The 20304-nt window shown below is 52.5% G+C and overlaps 8 protein-coding genes across 8 annotated transcripts; 4 read left to right on the top strand and 4 right to left on the bottom strand.

Annotated features, from left to right (window-relative positions):
• Positions 1–32: 32 nt before the first annotated feature.
• Positions 33–3294, top strand: BO72DRAFT_435062 (chloride channel protein). Its single transcript, XM_040943265.1, has 7 exons — positions 33–276; positions 333–853; positions 915–1018; positions 1071–1223; positions 1274–1388; positions 1435–1526; positions 1577–3294. The coding sequence occupies exons 1-7, from the start codon at positions 125–127 to the stop codon at positions 3047–3049; spliced, it is 2610 nt and encodes an 869-aa protein (XP_040798601.1). The 5' UTR covers positions 33–124; the 3' UTR covers positions 3050–3294.
• A 241-nt stretch (positions 3295–3535) lies between these two features.
• BO72DRAFT_410162 (CTD kinase subunit gamma) lies at positions 3536–4728 on the top strand. The gene is made up of 2 exons (XM_040942423.1): positions 3536–3810; positions 3898–4728. The coding sequence occupies exons 1-2, from the start codon at positions 3652–3654 to the stop codon at positions 4480–4482; spliced, it is 744 nt and encodes a 247-aa protein (XP_040798602.1). The 5' UTR covers positions 3536–3651; the 3' UTR covers positions 4483–4728.
• Positions 4729–4893: 165 nt separating this feature from the next.
• On the top strand, positions 4894–6395 carry BO72DRAFT_450661 (uncharacterized protein). Its single transcript, XM_040945304.1, has 2 exons — positions 4894–5687; positions 5750–6395. The coding sequence occupies exons 1-2, from the start codon at positions 5023–5025 to the stop codon at positions 6246–6248; spliced, it is 1164 nt and encodes a 387-aa protein (XP_040798603.1). The 5' UTR covers positions 4894–5022; the 3' UTR covers positions 6249–6395.
• A 278-nt stretch (positions 6396–6673) lies between these two features.
• On the top strand, positions 6674–9145 carry BO72DRAFT_450663 (YagE family protein). The gene is made up of 2 exons (XM_040945305.1): positions 6674–8553; positions 8616–9145. The coding sequence occupies exons 1-2, from the start codon at positions 7026–7028 to the stop codon at positions 8690–8692; spliced, it is 1605 nt and encodes a 534-aa protein (XP_040798604.1). The 5' UTR covers positions 6674–7025; the 3' UTR covers positions 8693–9145.
• A 489-nt stretch (positions 9146–9634) lies between these two features.
• On the bottom strand, positions 9635–11492 carry BO72DRAFT_488171 (uncharacterized protein). The gene is made up of 2 exons (XM_040948026.1): positions 10607–11492; positions 9635–10468 (listed from the first exon to the last, which is right to left on the bottom strand). Exons 1-2 carry the CDS (start codon positions 11033–11035, stop codon positions 10031–10033), a joined length of 867 nt encoding a protein of 288 aa, XP_040798605.1. The 5' UTR covers positions 11036–11492; the 3' UTR covers positions 9635–10030.
• A 237-nt stretch (positions 11493–11729) lies between these two features.
• BO72DRAFT_435078 (putative mitochondrial phosphate transporter Pic2) lies at positions 11730–13391 on the bottom strand (the record flags this gene model as incomplete). The annotated part of the gene is made up of 5 exons (XM_040943266.1): positions 12856–13391; positions 12786–12791; positions 12046–12696; positions 11835–11958; positions 11730–11781 (listed from the first exon to the last, which is right to left on the bottom strand). The coding sequence occupies exons 1-5, from the start codon at positions 12950–12952 to the stop codon at positions 11730–11732; spliced, it is 930 nt and encodes a 309-aa protein (XP_040798606.1). The 5' UTR covers positions 12953–13391.
• A 196-nt stretch (positions 13392–13587) lies between these two features.
• BO72DRAFT_410175 (putative C6 transcription factor) lies at positions 13588–15696 on the bottom strand. Its single transcript, XM_040942424.1, has 3 exons — positions 15442–15696; positions 14644–15324; positions 13588–14555 (listed from the first exon to the last, which is right to left on the bottom strand). The coding sequence occupies exons 1-3, from the start codon at positions 15499–15501 to the stop codon at positions 13758–13760; spliced, it is 1539 nt and encodes a 512-aa protein (XP_040798607.1). The 5' UTR covers positions 15502–15696; the 3' UTR covers positions 13588–13757.
• Positions 15697–16282: 586 nt separating this feature from the next.
• Positions 16283–18422, bottom strand: BO72DRAFT_470791 (F-box/WD repeat-containing protein; the record flags this gene model as incomplete). The annotated part of the gene is made up of 4 exons (XM_040947051.1): positions 16283–16471; positions 16530–17241; positions 17313–17956; positions 18030–18422. The coding sequence occupies 4 exons, from the start codon at positions 18420–18422 to the stop codon at positions 16283–16285; spliced, it is 1938 nt and encodes a 645-aa protein (XP_040798608.1).
• Between the last annotated feature and the right edge of the window lie 1882 nt (positions 18423–20304).

Below are 20304 nucleotides of genomic sequence, written 5' to 3' on the forward strand. Positions count from 1 at the left end.
AGGGAAACACTTATCGGGAACTAATCGGAGCACGGATATCGCAGGGGAAATCGCCAACCTTACAGCATGGCTCGTTGCAATACGAACTGAGATCGCAGCTACAGTTCTTTTTTTTTGGATCGCAATGTCTTTACCACATGCTGGGTCAGTTATAGAGGCTCAGGCATCTCCTTCGCAGTCATATAGCGATGATCCAAGCCCTCAGAGCGAACCGCCGAATAGCGACACTTACCCACAGAGCTCCCGTGCTTCTTTAAGCGGAGGCTTACGCGAACCGTAAGTCCTAGAAACTATCTGCTCCGCTGATTTGAGCTAATATCATGACCATGTAGAATATCCTTCAAACGAAAACAGAAGCAGCGATCCAGGTTCAGCCTCTCGCGCCTTTTCCCTGGTGAATCGACAAGAGACACCGGCTTCGGCTCTCCGAATCGCGACAGACAGCCCCCGAACGGCCACTCACTATCGTCGCGCGACGTTTCGAACAGCAACGGAAATGTGAACCACAAGGATTCGGGCTTTCTGGATTGGTATGTGGAGGGGCCAGGTAGACGGGTAGGATATGACGACCTTACGGCAATCGATTGGATTTTTGAATACACAAAAGAGCGACAAAGAAAACGACTACTCTACGCAAATGGACAGGGACTTGTTGGATATGCGCGCAAAATACTGGATGCAAGCAATGTTTGGATTGTGTTGATCGCGACGGGAATTCTGGTTGGCATCATCGCCGCCTGCATCGATGTCTCAAGTGACTGGCTAGCCGATCTCAAAACTGGCTATTGTAGGAACGGGGCAGGAGGAGGTAGGTTCTATCTGAATCGGAGCTTCTGCTGCTGGGGGCATGATGGTGAGTCGGTTCTATTCGGTAGACGCTCAAACCAATGAGACTAACGTGGCTTGCTGGCCAGACATTAATAATTGTTTGGATTGGACGCCTTGGAGAAAAGCCCTAGGAGTCACTTCACGCGGTGGCGGCTATGCCGTTGAATATGTTTTTTATATTCTCTACTCTGTACTGACCCTTGTTGCTAGACATTGCGGTGAGATGCTAACGCAAGTCACAGATGTTCTTCGCCGTCTGCGCATGCGTCCTAGTCAGGACATACGCCATATATGCTAAGCACAGTGGTATCCCCGAGATCAAGACCGTTCTTGGCGGTTTTGTCATTAGACACTTCATGGGGCCTTGGACCCTCGCTATCAAATCTTTAGGCTTGGTAGGTATATATCGAACCTACAATCTAGAACCCTTGCTGATTTAGAGCAGTGCTTGGCTGTCGCATCTGGTATGTGGCTTGGCAAAGAGGGACCTCTTGTCCATGTCGCGTGTTGCTGTGCGAGTTTGATAATGAAGCCATTTCATAGTCTCAATCACAACGAAGGTACTTATATCATGAGACCATTAGTCAATATATGCTAATCGTGTAGCGAGGAAACGAGAGGTCCTTTCCGCTGCCGCCGCTGCCGGGATTTCTGTGGCCTTCGGAGCGCCCATCGGAGGTGTTCTATTTAGCTTGGAGGTGGGTTAACAATTCTCTGGTAAGGAGCCGGGCTAACTTTGACTGGATAGCAACTAAGCTATTACTTTCCCGACAAGACTATGTGGCAGAGCTTCGTATGTGCCATGGTTGCCTCTGTGACCTTGCATGCGCTCGACCCATTCCGCACCGGCAATATAGTTCTCTACCAAGTCAAGTACACGCATGGGTGGCACCGCTTTGAAATTATCCCATTCGTCATACTTGGTATCGTCGGAGGAATTTATGGAGCCTTTTTCATCCGACTGAACATGAAGGTAGCCAATTGGCGGCGTTCCCTACGTGTCCCCCGACCGATTCTGGAGGTATCCGCTGTAGCTCTTCTGAGCTCATTGATCAACTTTCCAAATCTTTTCATGAAAGCTCAGAACTCGGAGCTCGTGCATTCTCTATTTGCGGAATGTAGCACCGGGACTGAAGATCCGTTCGGCTTCTGTAAGGTTGGTGCGGTATCGGCTAGTACGGTTGCTCTTCTGCTGGGAGCTGCTATTCTTGGCTTTTTCCTCGCATCGATTACCTTTGGGTTGGACATCCCTGCTGGCATAATCCTTCCCTCGATTGCCATTGGCGCTCTCTATGGCCGGGCTCTCGGCATCGTCTTTCGGATGTGGCAGCAAGCTTTCCCTAAGTTCTTCCTGTTTGGCAGTTGCGAGCCGGATGTGCAGTGCGTGACTCCAGGGATATATGCTATCATTGGAGCAGCTTCAGCCCTCGGCGGCGCCACCAGAATGACCGTGTCAATTGTGGTCATCATGTTCGAACTCACAGGTGCTCTAACCTACGTCATTCCCATCATGATTGCAGTCATGCTGTCCAAATGGTGTGGTGATATCTTCGGGAAGCGTGGTATCTACGAGTCTTGGATTCAACTCAAGGAATATCCGTTCCTTGATCATCGCGATGACACCGCTCCACCCGATGTGTCTGCTCAAAAAGTAATGACGTCCATTGATGACCTGACAGTCATCACTGCCGTTGGGCATACGATCGACACCCTCCGCAATCTTCTCCTGACCACGTCCTACCGTGGATATCCGGTTGTTACAGACATGTCGAATCCCGTTCTTCTGGGCTACATCTCACGCAACGAGCTTTCCTACGCGCTGAAGTACGCAGCGTCACCTTCCGATACTGAATTATCCAACACGGCGCAGGTGTTCTTTACGCACCAACCATTCGCAGACCCAAGCGAGACCCTGGATCTGAGGCCGTGGATGGATCAAACGCCGATCACGCTCAACAGCAACACCACCTTTCTCATTGTTCTACGAATGTTCCAACGACTCGGTCTGCGGTACGTTCTATTTGCCGACAGGGGTGTCCTGCAGGGCCTGCTCACCAAGAAGGATGTTTGGTCGATAGTCAGTGGGTCAAGCTCCCACAAGGACGAAACCCTACTTGAGCGAACTTTCGCTCAGCCAAGTGCCGCCGAGGAAGTTGGCTTACTTGGTGATGATGACGGCACAAGTCTTGCCAGCTCCATTGAGCGGCGGCAATCTCTGTAAAATGACGCAGGAAAACACCGGGCGCAATGATTTACATGATATGTGACTTCGCTTTATGGACGGAGCCAGGCTTAAGTATCTATCTATTTTTTTGAATACTTCTCTGCACATGTTGCTGTAATCTTAGACTTTTTCATGATTGGTGTGGTCCTCTGCCTCGCCTGCGGCTTAGAGGCATTCACTAACTCTAGTGAACATGCTTTGCCTCTAAGGCTCAATATTTTATACCCCAGATGCACTATATCTTCCAATACTACTAAGAAATTGGTTTATTCCAAAATTCCTGTATCTTCACAGTCAGATCAATCCTCCAGTCACTTATGAGCCACCTGTTGAACTCCAGAAACGGGTGATATATATAGTTCAGTAGGACCCAAAAGCGGTGTGAAAAAGGGCAGCAATGACGGGGCGGTGGCAAGCGGCAGATGCCGAACTTCGTCCCCGCTCACCACGCGCGTTTCATTGAATCTGGCGTCCAAGCTTGAATTTACGTGCTCCATACACGAGCCAGCCCGAGCAACAAACTCCCTTTCTTCCATCTTCAATCTCCCACAACCACCACCCCCGGCCAGAGGTATCTGGGCCTCCACCCATCCGCAACCATGATGGTCGATCCCTTCGAAGTGCGGATGCGCTTCACGGCGCAGCTGCAACACCTCAATGCGTCGGTCACCTCCTCCCAGAAAGCCGCGCACTATGCGCTCAAGTACCGCGACATGGATGAGGATCTTCACTCGTGCATTCTCGAACAATTAGAGCGAGTAGGTCAGCCCTTGCGCCCCCGCGCCTCACTCTTTTCGCCTGCTCTGTCTGCCACACAAAATCTGACTCTTTTCGCAAACATCTAGAACAACATGAACAACCGAGCAAACATCATGTACTTCGTCGAGCATTTCTGCGAGATGGCCACGCGGGAAGACCATGCGCCCTACGTCCGCATGATCCAGCGCGACATCATCCGCATTGTCGACGCCGTCGCGCCGCCCGACGGCTCCGGGGCCGCGAACGTCAAGCACGTCCGCCGCGTCCTGAACGGGCTGCAGACCAAGGAGATCCTCTCCGCGGCGACGGTGGCGGAGATTGATGCCTTCCTGAAGGAGCGCGAGACGCACCCGGCCCATTTGGATCTGGAGGGGGAGGAGGAAGGAGGCGCGGAGGGTGATGATGCGGCGACGGCGGCAGGGGCGGCGCGGGCCAAGGGTGCGACGCCGCGGGGCTCGCGCGGCAGGGTGGACAAGCGGCAAATCGAGCAGCGCATTGAGGAGGACCGCGAGCGCAACAAGCGGCTGCGGGAGAGTATGTGGACGGTCAGCGGGGATGATGGCGACGAGCACGGCCGGTTCTGGGATGAGGCGAGTGATATCGGCGAGGATGACTTTCTGGCTGCGAAGGAGGAGCTGTTGGAGCGGAAGCAGATGGTGGGTGCTCGGTAAAGATTTGCCTAGCTGCGTTGTCTTGTGGTTCTCGTTGCGGGGGTGGTTTGCTTGGGTTTTCATGGTCAAGAAGGAGTTTTGGGGGAGTTTTTAATGCATGCTACTGATATTATACACATACACAGCATGGTTTGGCGTTCTCGATGGTGTGCATGTTCTGTGGAATTGTCTCACGAGTTTCGCAGCTCATGCATTGCAAGGTTTACAGTTGTCCAGGATACCCAAAAAGTGAATATTATATCAGCTTCAAATGAAATTTGACATATCGAAAACAACTGGAAACTATTTGATGTAGGTGTAGTTCCTGTTGTAATTATCCTTGCTTATACTCGTTGTACACCAGAAGCGGGACCCACATTTACAGTACTTCTCGATCCACTTTCGCCCCGGATAAACACAGTCGCCGCTACAATTTTCGAATGCTTCTTTTTACGCTCCGGAAAAGAGGGTTTGCGCAACGCGCAATAACATTTCTCCATGCAAAACAACTGGGAGAGAAGGTCCGGGGAAATTTTCTTTTTTCTCTATCTCAACCTTTAAATGTTTGCGCAGTTTATGACCGCAGCAAAGGGGCTATTCAATCGATCGACGGACTCCAACGGAAAAAGCACACTTCCCAAAAATTTCGCCTCGGACAGCGTTACTAGCGCCGCCGTTATTACGCCGAAGAAGATGGTCACAGCCACTAGACGGCGGAAATTTACCGCCGAGCAGTCCGCGGAGCCTGAAGTTGGGACAAGCTCGATTGAAAAAAGGACGATCAACGGAAAGCGCAAATCCGCGCCAAACACCACCTCCTCCTCCAAGACGCAGGATAACAGCAAACGGCGAAAGCGGGGCAGCAGCAGTCTAGAGGACGTGCAGGAATCGGAGGACGACGAGATGGCTACGACGACGACAGCGACGACGACTACTAGCAATAAGAAGGCGAAGATGGTGGAGGAGGATAGTGATAGTGAGGTTCAGGAGGAGACGCCACATGCTGTTGCTGCTCCCCTGGCCGCCAAAAAGAAGCATTTCCGATTCGATAGCGAAGAGCCGGAAGTGCCTGAGATGGAGGAGGAAGTTGCGGAGACGCCGCAGGGCGTGGATGCGAATGAGGAGGAGGATAGCAGTGATGACGAGGCTCCTGAGGCTGTTGATAACTCCGCGCAACTGTCCAAGATTCGGATGGAGGCGAAGAGACAGGAGAGGGCTAAACAAATGTTCGTATCTTCTTTCATGTGTTCTCGATGGCACTTTAAACTCATCACTGACTATGGCACAGAGAGGAGCAATTGAAACGAGACAAGAGAAAACAACTCGACGATCTGCGCAAGCTCCAGGCGAAGTCGGCCAACAAGAAACGAGAGGCCGAGGATCAGCTATCAGAAAGCACCGAGACCCTTCAGGGTACCACGACAGAAAGTGCCCGGAGGTCTGCGCTCCCCGCTCTCCTCCCGGACGATATCCTGAATGCCGCCCCCGACGTTCGCCCACCGACCCCTCCCGCCGAAGAGATGGAGATTGTGCGACCCAAGCCCACCAAACTGAGGTTCCTGGAGAAGAAGGAGAAGGCCCCGAAGGATTTGCAGATGGGCGACGTCACGATCCGTGTGCTGGATAGAGATGTATCACGGAAGAAGTCGAAGACTGCACTTCCACCCAAGTCCTCGAAGAGCAGCCAGAACGCGAGACAAGCCTGGTTGAGTTCCGCTCGCAGTACGGCCAAGGTCAACGGGATGAGAAGAACGGCTGGCGGTTCCTCGGGGTTTGTGCGCAAATAGCAGGTCTTTGGCGCACGTAACTCCGTCTCGTTTTAGGGAATTTTTATAATGAAATCAAAAGTATATCCTGTATCTATTTCCTGTCTACATGTTGGCTTGAGCTCGGGTCTCCAGCGATGACTTCCGGGCGCTTTATATTTCTTCGCATAGTCCATATTGAGTCGAGGCTTTCGGATCTTCATGCAAGACAGAGTCTACGGAGGGTTTCTAGCTCTTAACTCGGAATGATGCCACATGAGAAATGCTCCATCATCCACGATATGCGCAGTCCCGATCTGCAGGTCAAGCTCGACGAAGCTGCCCGAACCCCACCTCGTAATGTATGCTTTCTTTTTCTTTTCTTTTCTTTTCTTTTCTTTTTTTTTAATTTTCTCTTCATTGCAGGGTATAATTGCTTTTGACAAGATGCGAACATATGACCGTTGACTGCAGACCTCCAGTTACTAGTCTTTTTTACTCAAGAATCGGCAGGACTGCGTTGGCGAAGCGAGGTGTCGAAGCTGAGGGGAAGAAATGGCAGTGCTGGGCGGGCGCACGTGCGGAGCAGGAGGAAGGAAAGGCAAAGAAAGGAAAGGAGGAGGAAGCTTGCCCGGTGGACTTCCAGTTGGAGCTAAGTTACTGCCATCCCATCCCGTCCTCAGACTTCATTTTCTCTTTTCTTTCCCTTCACAACGGCCTCCCCACCATCCTCGGTGACGTGCCTGCCTCCCGATTGTTGCTCAATTCAACAGAATCTGCTCTGTGCAGCATTCTGAATTTCCTCCTCAATTACCCACCATGGTTTCCATCACAGAGTCTTCCCCCCTCCTCCCCCAACATCAGCCGCCTTCCTCCACCAATACGTCACCGCGAGGAAACCGAGCCTCTCGAACGGTGACATTCAACCCATTGGCCACTGTCAGCACATATCACGATACTACCGCCGCAGACCCGACCTTCAGACCGCTTCATTCTGGTTCTTACCCTGCATCCAATTCTCAGAGCGCTGGCCCACCCCGACCGACCGGCTTGTCCGCCTTAAATAGCAAGCTCCGCCGCCGCAATAGCCATGGAGCACCTTACAGCACCGCCGGTGCCCCGTTCGCGACAGCCCCCAAGGTCGGACCGCAGCGAACGACAAAGAACGCACAGAAGCTTAAATTACTGCCCGATCCCGTGACCGAAGAAGAACTCGCCGACGGCGACTTTCCATCCGATGTCTACTCGCAGATCGCCCGCATCAAAGAACCGACCGCCCGCAGTCACGCTGCAAGTCTGGGAAAGGCGGATCGAGAGCGACTGCCCCGCGTCACAGCCTACTGCACGGCCAATTCGTATCGTCTGGAGGGGGTGGTGCGGTTTCTCAAGTCCCGCGCAAAGACCCGCGGAGCCAACCCGAAGCTCTACGATGAGTGCGTATACTCGCCATATGACTACGACTATGAAGCAAAGCAGCGAGGCACATGGAATCTTCCCAGCAACGGGTTGCATTCGCCGCAATCCCAAACCCCGATACGTCCTGCTGGAGAACGCCGGTACTCGGATAGTGTAGTGGAAGTGCAAGACAACACCAATACCCGACGGGAAGATCTTATCGACCTGAGAGATTCGGAATCGCACCATCCACAAGATGACCATGAGAGCGCCGTGGTCGATTCCACCGCATCGGCATCCCAAATAGAAGCTGCCCCTGACTTCGACACCAAAGTCCACACCCCGGAGGTGTTCCTCTTCGACTACGGCACCGTGGTTATTTGGGGCATGTCGCCCGCGCACGAGTCACGATTTTTATCCGATATCTCCAAATTCGCAACCTCCATTCTGAGTCCCGAAGACACGCAGGTCGAGAACTTCAACTTCTATTATGCGCGCGAATACCAAGCCCGGATCTACAACGATTTCATCTCCCTCCGTGACCCGCGGAATTACATGATCAAGCTCGCCATCTCCCATGCTCTCGCCCAGTCCGTCAAGACATCCCTGTTCGAAGATCTCGTCTCCGAGACGATCTCCAACACCGCACCACTCCCGGCCCAGATCGCCCAGACCGGCAGCGTGAATCTCACTCGGCGCCAGATCAACATGCAGGTCGGAGAGCTCTTCATCCTGCGAATCAACATCCACCTTCAAGGCTCCGTCCTCGACAGTCCGGAACTGATGTGGGCAGAGCCCCAACTGGAGCCTGTGTACCAGGCCGTGCGGAGTTACCTTGAGATGGACCAGCGAGTGAGTCTCTTGACGGAGCGGTTAGACGTCATTGCGGATCTGCTTGCCGTTCTGAAGGATCAATTAACTCACCGCCATGGTGAGTATCTCGAATGGATCGGTACGTCTCCCTCTCTTGGTTCTGCGGTTGTATACCTCTCTAATTCAATTCCTTTTTTCCAGTTATCGTTCTGATCGCCGCCGAAATCCTCGTCGCGGCCATTAATATTCTAGTCGACCTCTACGCCGGCGTGGAATAAAGCGTGTTTTCTGTTTTTTTAATCTTCCTCCGGCGTCAGGAACACGGCTTCCCTTTTCTTCTGGGCGATCTTCATTGTTTCGATAACCAAGATTTTCCTGATTGCTTATTGCTTCGCTCTCATCTCATTGGAATCCCAAGGGACTTCATGACCGGCATTTTTTTCTACCGTTCCAGGCGGACTTTTTCTTTGTTGGTGTGTCTTGCTTCAGGCGCTACAGGGGTTTCGCGAAGAGGGGGGATACGATTGGGGACATGTGTTGTAATCCTGATTTCTTTGAGCTTGTTCTTCCTTACTACAGGGAGGGGAGTCAGTCAAAGTTCTTGCATCATATCGGAAATTATGTTTTCTATGCATAGCCCGGGGCCTTTAACCAGCGTTCCTTGCTTTAGTTGTGTTTTGTGTGTTGTGTCTATTGTTTGCGACAATCAAAGTGAATTGATTGACCCTTGTTGTCTAGTAGAATGTTGGTGAGTCGGAATGGTGACTGTACCCTGTACTGTGTGTTGTTGTTCTTGTGGGGATGGGATGGGCTCACTGTTGGAGTTGATGTTGTGCTCAGCTCACTGCACCTCACTGACTCGGGAGTAATGAGTGCCTTCCAAGTTTGGTAGGTGTAGTAGCTAGCCTGCTGGAGGGTGGAAGCCTCTCGCCCGTGGGCATGGCTATTCACGGCACCTGGACCTACTTCCAGCGGAGTCAAAGCCCGCCAGCTGCCCGAGCCCATACGTACTCCTCTGCCAACCTTATATTTGTAAAACAAAGTAATCACATGACCGTTGTCAGTTTACACTCGAATCCAATCCGAGACAAGATGGTTACTTCATGCGCTTGTGGTGGATTAATCCACCCGGTCTCTAGAAATTATGGCACACATCCAGCAAACGGTGAGACAAGAGAAGTATGCACCCCCCCCCCCCCCCAAAGGAAGAAAGAGTATTACCTCGAGGCAAGAAGCGGATAAGGTAAGTAGGTGGATAGGCAAAATAGGTAAGAGGTTAAGCATCCGACACAGAAGGTAAAAACAACCCAACACGAGAAAAAAAAAGCTCCAGTTTCCCCAATTCTAAAACCAATTGGTTTCGCGCAAGTTTAACACTCACAGAGCAAATAAAACCAGTTTTCAGGTCACCAGTCAGTCAAGAAGAGAAGAAGATATAGCAAGCCATGGATGATGGTCTTTTGAAGTTTGTTTTGAGATTTGTCTCCCGCTCCGTAGCCCTTGTTTATACAATTAGAGAAAAGGGGAGGTGGGGAGATGGAGATACTCGAGACCCAGAAAGATGAGGAAATTGTGAAGATTAATTTGAGTTGAAGAAGAAGTCGCATAGCTTGTCCCTAGCTCTCCTCCTTCGGTTCCTTGACATCCACATCCATCGGCGTCGAGGAGGGTTCCACTGATGCGTCACCAGCCTCGTTCTCATTCTCCTCTCCCTCAGCTGCGGCGTCGTCATCATCGTCATCCGCGGCAGCGGCGGCAGCGTTAGAGGCTCGACGGGTTCTCGAGCCGGATTCCGGATTCTGACTCGTGCCGCGCTCATCGGATTCTGGGTGCTGGCCGGCCCCAAGCCGAAACGTGGAGCTCAGATCGTCCTGGGACGGGGCGGGGGCCAGCCGGGGCAGGGTGCCGTTGTTATCGGTGTTGTTGTCGCCGTTGTCGGCAGCATTGTTACTGGTAGCTCCGGCGGCGGCGGTGCTGCCTTCATCGTCGGCGCCGACGCCGTCGGGGAGGTTGGATTTTCGGGATCGTTTGACGCGGAGAGGTCGTTCTTGGGGCTATTACAGAGCGGATTCAGTCAATTGTCTTGTTGGTGCACACACTGACCCAGCATCGAGTCTTCTTTGCACGGCAGCCCGTCAAAGTGAAGCCACCGCCGCCCCAAAAGAGGAAAAAGAAAGAAGGATAAAACTCACAGTAGGAGGCTGCTCATCTGAACTCCCCTCCGTCTCATCATCCAGATACGCGCCGCCACCGCCGCCAGCGGCCCCATTCTTACCCTCCGACGATGCGGCCAGCCCATTCAACGCCGAGGCGTTGCTCATCAGCGCGACGGCGCGGGCCCGGAGTTCCGGGTTGGCGGCGGCCCCTGCCTGCGAGGACGCCTCCTCGGTCATGCCGGTGACCTTGGCCAGGCGCTCGAGCAAGATGCACGACTCCAGGCGCATCTTCTGGATGTACTGCCAGCCGCGCCGGTTGCGGACGCGCATCTGTTCGTTCTCTTCCTCGATCTCGTTGAGGCGCTTCTTCAGGGCAAGGCATTTGCGCTTGTAGGCGTTCTCGACGCTTGGAGGATTTGTGGTGGCCGCTGAGGGCCGGATTGTGGTGGATGTCGTGTCTTCCATGGTGAAGTGACTGAAAGAAGCGGCTGGGAGGTGATTTGGGAGGTGATGACGAGAGAGGTTGATTGCGGGTGGTTGTCGGGACGGAGATGCTTCTGTAGGCTGTACGGGACAGTAGGATGTCGGAGACTGGATCGCTGATAAATTTCGGTGATTGTGGAATTGGATAATGAAGTTGCTGGAGGCGGTGTCGCTTTAGTCGGAGATAATAGTCAAGAAGATTGACAAAGTCTGGTCAAGGGGCTCCGGAAGCCGCTGAATGTGTTCCTGGCAATGCGAATCCGATGGCTTCGATCTCTCTGCCCTGATGGCGCGAAACAATTAACGTGTGTTGCTGAGGATGGTGGGCCAATGAAGTGAGAAGTGCTGATTTTTCCAGTACCACACAAAGCCGATCCGAGCGAGAGATTCCACGGAAAAGAAGATGGAATAGAGCTGGCAATGGACGAGGTCGAGAGCTGAGGACGAAGCGAAAGGAAGAGGAAGTTGAGATCGCCGCGGTAATTCTGCCGGCCGACAGTCCAGAGCGGTCAGCGTTGACTATCTACGGACTATTATTTCACCTGTACATTCATTCCTATCGCAGGACCACTCCTTTGTCAAACGAGATTCCATTATCCACCGAACTCCTAACTATGATGAAATTACATACAAACAAATCCACTCTATTCATCAGAATACATTACGACCAACACCATCAATGTCCACCAGTCGTCGGCAATCCACAGAACACCTTGAATGAATCATAACTGCATCCAGCGTCAGCCCTTGAGCTCCGAGACCAACAAAGGAGGATACTCACATCAACCACTGGAATCCAGTCAAAGTACCGAGCATGACAATTCTGACCGGCAAGCCATTCCACAAGCCGGAGAATCCGATGTTGCTATAGATGCGCGACACGGCCGTCATCGCGCCCTCACCAGCTACAGAGTTATACCACGTTAGCCCTGAGTATTCACGACCCAAAGCAAAGGCCCATAATCTCAGAGATGGGGCAAACAAGAGCTTACCTTTCCGATCCGCATTTAGCTTACTGACCATCACATCCGCGGGATGACTGACGATCGCGCAGAAGATGCCCGCGATGTACCCGCCCAGGAAACTGACCCCGGTCTGCTGCAGCCCGGAGCACTGCTCCTTGGGCTTGCCGATCGTCTTGTAGAGCATACTGACGGTCTCCTCGAAGGTGGCGAACTTGGTCATCGTGTAGGGGATCTGTCGCGCCCACAGCGGATACAGGCCCTTGTACAGGCCGGCCATGCCCTCCTGGGCGGTGATTTTGCCCCAGCCCTCGCGCAGGCTGTGCGCGAACGGCGGCAGGGTGGTCTGCATGCGCACCTTGATCGCCTCCATCGGGCACAGCATCATGTCCGCGAAGAACTCGGCCGAGGCGCTGGCGCCCAGGTAGACGACGGTGCGGTTGGTGTTGGGGAAGAGCCGGTCGCCGTACAGGTACTTGAAGTACTCGTAGAAGCCGTACTTGCCGGCGCCCTGCAGCGAGTAGCCCAGGAAGGTCGGCGTCCAGCCGAAGAAGACCCCGCGCACGCCTTCCTTGGCCATGATCGAGCGCCATGCCGAGAGGTTGGAGGTGTAGATCTTCGGGTCGACCTGGCGGCGACATTTGACCAGGTCGAGCGGAGTCACGGCGGTGTGGGTTGGGCCTGTAGTAGTAATTGTGTCAAGATGTGTTCTCAAGAATGCCCTTGAAGAGGCGACTCGGATACGGTTTGATTGGGATGGAATTACTCACCACAAGCTACAGAGCAGACGAACAAGTTAGCTTCCTTGCGAGGATCAAGCCGAGGATGGGGGAAACCTACCGATAATGCCACCCAGCGTACAGCTAGCGAAATACTTGGCCGAATTGGGCTCAATCTTCCCAAAGGGAAGTTTGCGGTCTTGCGTAGCCATTGACATGATTGTATGCGGTTTATGAGGAAGGTAGGTGAGTGAGTGACCGAGGTGAGCAACGTGAGTGAGTGATAAACGTTCGTTTTATCTACAAAAGCACCAAACCAACTCCAGAGAGGGGGAGGGGAAAGAGGGACAAGCAGCAATCGAAGAAGGGTATCAAGTTTGGAGAACAATTCTCTCAATTGAAAGGAGGAGTAGCTGACTTATAAGCTCATGCGGGCCAGAACCGGCTTCTCAAGATAGATACCTGGACTGTGGAGGGTAACATGTCGTCAGTGCAGCCAGCTGTGAAGTCAGTCGAATCAGGCACTGACTGCATTGACTGACTGCTGTAACCAAATCGGCTAAACCGGCATGGCGACGGCTTATCCTGTGCGCTGGAACCATCCGAGCAGCCGAGTGATAGTTTAGTTATTAGTCCCTGAATTGGCATCGAATTGACTTGCCAGATTTCCATAGCCCATTCTTCTTCGGCTCTTCGTTGGTTGTTCACCCAATGTCTGCGTGGTTGCGGGATCTATGGTCATGACGTCAGTCGCTGCAGTTGAGATAACAGAGTTATCCGTGGCTTGCCGGAAGGGGAACATTCCCCTCGTCTACTACGTACATACAGTATCTATCCACTCAGGGTCTGAGAAGTATGCTCAAGATATAATTGGATGTAATCATTGATACACCTTGATCTGAGAGGAGAGTTAATACATCACAAGCTATTTGTACATCCAGCAGCCACTCTGGCAGAAGAAGTATACAGAACTTCATCCCTAAACTCTAGTAAATCCAATTGGAAGGATTGACCATCAGTCCTTCACGAATACTCCAGAGCAAGACGCGACCCACTACTCGGCGCAAAAGATCCAAACATCAAAGGCATCATGCCTTGAACCCCCTCACCAGCAAGTACAAGGGCCAACTTGATCCCGACCTCGGAACCCTTTTCCGCCAGCGCCCGCCGGATCTGCTGGGCCTGGGCTGGCGTCGCATGTCCGCACGTCAAGATATACCACAGAGGCCACATCATATGGTAGACGTTGAAGGCCCGAATCTGCGATGCCCCCTGCGAAGCCAATGGGTTGCCCAGCTGATCGATCGCCCCGAACGAGAACGGGATCGCACGGCACGTATCGCCGATTAAGCTTCGGATCAACCGTGATCCCTCGGCTTCCTGTCGGACGGCTTCTCGCTGGATGCCGCTCGAAGGCACAAGCGAGGTCAACGTCTGGACGAATTCGAGGATCGTAACCTGTAGCAATATGCGAAGGGCATGATAGTAGGACCAGATCGACGCCGAGAATTGCCCTTGGTAGGTCAAGACATCCTCGCCGGTATGCGACCGGCAAGCGTGAGGGAGCCAGCTGGTCGGCAGGCTTCGACTCCACTCTGCTAATTCGGAGTCCAGGGCCCTATAAATCTCTATCCTGGAGGCAAGAGTGGTGATGACTCCAGGATCGGTGGTGTCTGAAGTCAAGGGATTCTCGAGGGACATTGGATCAAGCTCGTTCACCACCATTATCAGCCGTTGTAAAGGATCGGCAGGATCAAGACGCATGACGAGATCATGAGTACTGAAGCGTGGCTTCTGCCGCAAAAGTAAAGCTTCAATGCGCTGCAAATCGTACAGTGGTCAGCATGGCCCCTGGAGGCTGAAAACCACTGATTGGAAGGGTAGATGCACGGGGTGTATGTAAGCCTACCGTGTGAACATATGCAAACTTAAACATATCTAGCCCCTGCTCGTTGAGTAGACTCTCGCCCCTCAGCTTCATAAGGGCTTCAAAGCCCACAGTGTGGGAGCTCGCAAGCCCATTCCGCTCGCCTGAGATATCTTCAAAGAGTGCGAGAATGACCACGGCTGCAAAGGTATCGTCCTTGACCCGTTCGATCGGCGAGTCCAACGCCTGACGCAGTCTTTGCGCCGCCAGAGCAACCCGGTGTCTCGCTTGTGTGACCAGCGAGGGCGCCTTGACCTGATTACCCAGGGTGAGCAAGGCTGCAGCGTCAACCGCGAGACGCAGACACGAAGACGCTGGCTCCACGGCGCCTAGCCCTCGATGACAACCCGCATACAACCTCGGGATAAATCCCAGGTGACTGCCACCTTCAGGCTTGTCACAAGCAGTATATTGGTCAAAGAACAAGCATACTGCCCGTTCCTCCCATGGCGACTCAGGGTTCTGATATATGGACAGAGAAGACATGCGCTGGGTACCATCGGGAACTCTCTCTCGAACACCATGGGCGGGACAAGGCTTGTTGCCCTTCCTACTTCCTTTGACCTGGCCCGTCTCGATCTTGAAGATCGTGTCTGGTCGGTACCCCGGGCATGATTCTCCGTAGACAGCGCAGTTGCGGCATCCAGGATGCGCCTCGTCACACTAGGAGCTGCTTAGCTACAATCGCATCCAACCAGGTAATGATTAAGACTAGCCACCAGATAGCTTATACCACCAATACGAGTGGACATCGGGTGGATTTGCTGGCTGTCGTCCTACCTTTATCTTCCGTTTGCGACACAGGTAGCAACCTGTACTAGGTTTGCCCCCGTATACCATAATCGACTAGTTTTGAGGGGCCGGGCCCATGTGAACAGCAGGGTACAACTGGCAGGCTTCATACGTCGATGGTGCATGGAAGTGGAAGGATTGAGGATCGTCCAGCCATGCAGCCCGCAGTTTCGGCCAGATTCATAGCCTATACTTGTTGCGCAGACAAAAGAGGTGTGACTAGCGCCAATGATGATGATGTTGTGGAGGGGTCGCAGCCTTCTGCTCAAAGGATCCCTGCCTCTAACTAGTAGAGTGAGTCAGGTGACCACATCAACTTTGACAAATGGATCAAGTACTCCGTACTGTACTCTCTCAACTGAGACAAAACCAAGACATTACACTTAGGATGGATCCACAACACTGGCACATAGGATTAAATCTTCTGTAGATCTGAATACATCTTCCCAAGAGAGGTATCGTCTAACCCTCGTATGATAACTAACACACAAAGCACATATAGAAAGCATGGAACACCCCTGGGGTTATTCCTCTCTGATACTCCAGCAGCACAAGAAAAACCCCAACTGCCACTTATTTAACTCCACACCACGTTTCCAGCGGGCTTGAAGAAGAGAAAAGTCACAATTCAAACAAAATGTCCTACCCAACACCCAAAATGCATATATGGAAGAAGAACCAGGCACAATCGGCCCTGTTCCGAAATCAGTCATGCTGCCTACATTCCACTGGAGCCAACATCAAGGGACAGAGGTGATGGCGCTTGAGATCATTGAAAGTTGGAGAATAACGCGTCCTCATAATATCAATTGTACGGCTCATCTTGCCATCAAGACAAGGGAGCATCCACCATTGACTGATCGTTATCACTGCTTATGGGCAGCGTGGGAGGGAGGTCAGAAAAGCGTTCTCGGTGTCGATTTTCAACTGGGCTCATGAAAGGCCCTGGCGTGCTGGCAGTGCTTTCGATTGCGGCTTCGTCTCCGCTATCTTCGGGCGGCGCCGAGAAATTCCATACCTACGAATGCCATTAGATTCTGTTCTTACCAATTTGGAATAACAAAGGGGGCGCTTACCTCCATGACCGTTCGCCCTGACCTATTCGCCATAATGACTGCTTTCTCCGCCTCAAAGGCTACTCTCCAGACAGCCTCGGCCGGGGTAGATAGTTCCCGCAGTAGTTGACCAGTCTCCAAGCTCCAGATCTTGACACGTCCGTCACTGCCACCGCTAACGATACGAGAGCTGTCAAACTGCAGGCTTGTCACGCTGTTGTCATGCGCTGCCAGCCGATGAATGGGTGTATTCGTGACCAGCGACCATATCCGGATTGCGCCGTCGGAGCCTCCAGTAACCAGCGTATCGCCACGCATCTGTAATTGTCCAACCAGAGACGTGTGGCCCTGCAAGATGCCATTACATTGTCCGGTTTCAGGGTCCCACATGCGTACGGTAGTATCCAGACTACCTGTTGCGATGCGCTTGCCATCAAAGGCGACCGCATATATCTGGCTAAAATGACCTGACAAAGTCCTCAGGCACCGTCCCTCAGATATGCTCCAGATTCGTGCCGTGGTATCGTAGCTGCCGGAAACGACAAGATCGCCATGTATGGCTAGGCAACGAACACTTGCCTGGTGTCCGACCAAAACATTCTTGCAAGTGCCTGTGGAGAGATCCCAGATCCGCAGGGTCGTGTCTCGTGAGCCGGAAATAGCCGTGTTCTTGTCAGACATTTTCAAACAGCGCACTGTGGACGTGTGGCCACGCAATAGGTATATTGCAGCCCTAGTGCAAACAAACCATTAGTAATGAAATAATCCATGATCTGCTCGGAACTTGCTTGGTGGTCGGCTTACCCTGTGGCCATGTTCCACACCCGGACTTCTCGATCGCACCCACCACTTACAAGAATATCATCCCATGGGACCATAGCCCAGACGCCCATTACATGGCCTTGAAGGGTTTTCTGGTTGTCTCCATTGGTATCATACACATGAATCTTGGCATTGTCGAGCGCAACCACGATATATTTCGAAGTCAAGTGGAGGCTCGTAACCACTCCCTGATCAGGGCTCATATGTCTTTGCGTGCAGCGCCCGCCTTTATTCCAAGCCGATTCAACCATGTATCTCTGTTTGAAATGCGATCTGTAAGATACGGGTCGGACCCGCCGTCTCCGGGACGAGTAGCTCGATGAGGAGAGCCAGTCTCCAGATAAGGAACGTGGGAGTCCCGGAAAGCCGTCCCGAGAATGGAGGCTGGACACCGTGGACGTGCTCTGCAACGCGCTCAGCGAATGAGTGGGAGATACAGCATGGAGAGGCTGGCCGTCAGCAGGGTCCACAATGTCTCGATCGTCATCTGAAGGTCGTTGGTAGGCATATGAATGCTTCTCGCACAGGTTCATCCAGGTGATGTCATCGTTTAATAGTTCGCGCCATCTTTTCGAAACTTGTGATGCTCTTGCTAGCGTCTTCGGATCATCGATAAACGAGAGAACCTAATGAAATTGAGTTACACGGGTCAGCAGGGTCACAGCGGCTAAACAAGAGCTCGGGAAGATGGCCACATACCCGCAAACATAGTTCGTTCGGGAAAACCTGGAAGGGGTCTTTCCTTAATCGGGGAACAACGAAACTCCAGACAAAGCTGAGCTGCTGAGGATCACATAGACCGAGAAGTCCTTCGAGGAATTTTTGCTTCTTGGCGTTGGTTAAAGAGGCGAAGTGCATCTGAGTATTCAACAAAACATCTTCATCCTCTTCTACGGTCGTCGGCCAAGTCGGTGATCTTTGGTGAGGGGTCGGACTCGGAGCTGGAGTAGGGGGGGATTCAGGCGCCGCAGGCAGAAGGTTTGCTGGGATCGGAGGGCCAGGCTTGGTTGAGGAAAGCGATCTCGAATGTGTACTAGAGATGGAAGGAACTGCATTCTTGGCTATGCAAGACCGATTATGCGCCGTTGCCATCTCGTCAGAAACACTGTGCGGACTTATGATTCCGTCATCTGCTAAATCTTGAGTGCTCATGGCGTGCCGCGCTCGATAGCGGCTATATCATCAAGTGATTTGCGCGGGCCACCAAGCTTGATTGTCGCACGTCGATTGTAACAAGCCCAGACTAACCTCCTGAGACTTCAACACATTCGCGGTAAGATAGCGTTGATTGATGTCGAGTGAGAAGAACGAGAGACAATGTTGGAGAGTTGGGAGATGGAGATGAGTGTATAAGGAGACGGGGTGGGAGGGAGGGAGCGAGCGTGAAGGGCAAAAGAGAGAAAGATAAGACGGGGGAGGTGGGTGCTCTCCGGCGGTAGTGATTGTGAGGAGAGGAGGGAGGGCTGACGATACGGAGTCAACGGGGAATAGGGGGGGTGGCAGGACCAGCAGATATCAAGTAGTGACGGGCGAGAATATTTTATATGATAGAGAATGGCAGGGCAATGGGATGGATAAAAATAACAGAAAGAAAATAGAACCAGAAAAGAAAAAGTTTAAAATGAAGACTGGAGATCCGATATCCCGCGCAGAGACAGCGGCAACAGTCGCAGGCGAACGTTGAATGGAAAGTGGAACAGAGAGAGCTTGGAGACTGGAGAGGGGGAGAAAGACAGAGAGAGAGAGAGACAAGATTATTACGCTTGACCTTTTCCCGCCGACGACGCCATCCAGAAAGAAACTGGGTCTGCAAGTCAGAAACGGGGGTGGTGGGGACGTGTGGACGAGACTAGACCAGACTAGACACTCAGACAGAGACCGATAGACTCGACAGAGATAGAGAGTCCCAGGCTAGGAGACAAGTCAAGACAAGACAAGAGACAACCGAGAAGACGATAGGAAAGAGAGGGGGGAGGAAGAGGGAGCGGGGGGTGGGGGTGAGGGTTCAGTGGATGAAAGACTGTAGCACTGTACAGTACGTAGGTAGTCTAGTGGAGGAGGAGGAAGATGGAATGAAGCAGGACAGGACAAAACAGGAGCGGACCTACAGGACCTACAGGAGCAGCAACGCTAAAAGCAGAGTCAGTCTACTGTAGGCACTAAGCACTAACTTACGGGCTGGCAGGACTGGGGCTGGGGCTGGCTGGAATCATGCGATGTCGTAAGACGGTAAGAGAGACTTCGAAAGAGGGTCAGGTGCAGTCCCTGAAAGGTTTAGTGTGGTTCAGGGAGGGCCCGAAGCCGCCAAGCCACTCATTGAACTCATTGAATTAGACATACTGTACAATCCATGAGACAAGTACCGGTAAGATACTGCAGTGCTGTACCTACATGCATGCACATAACTGTTTTCCCTCCTCCCTCCCTCCCACTCTCTATCCCTCTCTTCATCCCTCTCCTCCAGGCTCCTCCTCCCTTCTTCCTTGAACAGTACTCGGAATCCCGCTCCCTGCCTTCTTCTCCTCTTCTCTACCCTCCTCTCGTATCCCCCTGCTTGTTCAAAATCTTCTACTCCTCCTTTCCACTCGTCGCTCCTACATGCGCCTGACCTGTAGGATGTGGACCCCTGCTTTTCTCCACCCTCCTTCCATGCATGCGACACATCAGCGACCAGAAGATTAGTTATGCGATCACAAGCTCCCACACTGGCAATTTTCAAAGGAAAATAAATAGACAAATAAATAAAACATAAATAAAACCCCGCCACCAATGAGAGACGACCTCCGATGGCCTCTGAGGTCGTGCGTGCCCTATGCACCATCTGTCGTCAGAGGCAAATGAGAACAAGATGAAGAAGCTTCTCCAGGTACTGCACATAAGTCCTACAATCTCCGAAACAAGGCCAACTCCTTCCAGAGTCAACGCGGAGAGATAACTAAGCTTACCCCTGTCCGATTACAAATCTGCCCTCCTC

This window comes from Aspergillus fijiensis (genome assembly GCF_003184825.1).
Source record: "Aspergillus fijiensis CBS 313.89 unplaced genomic scaffold BO72scaffold_47, whole genome shotgun sequence".
NCBI lineage: Eukaryota > Fungi > Ascomycota > Eurotiomycetes > Eurotiales > Aspergillaceae > Aspergillus > Aspergillus fijiensis.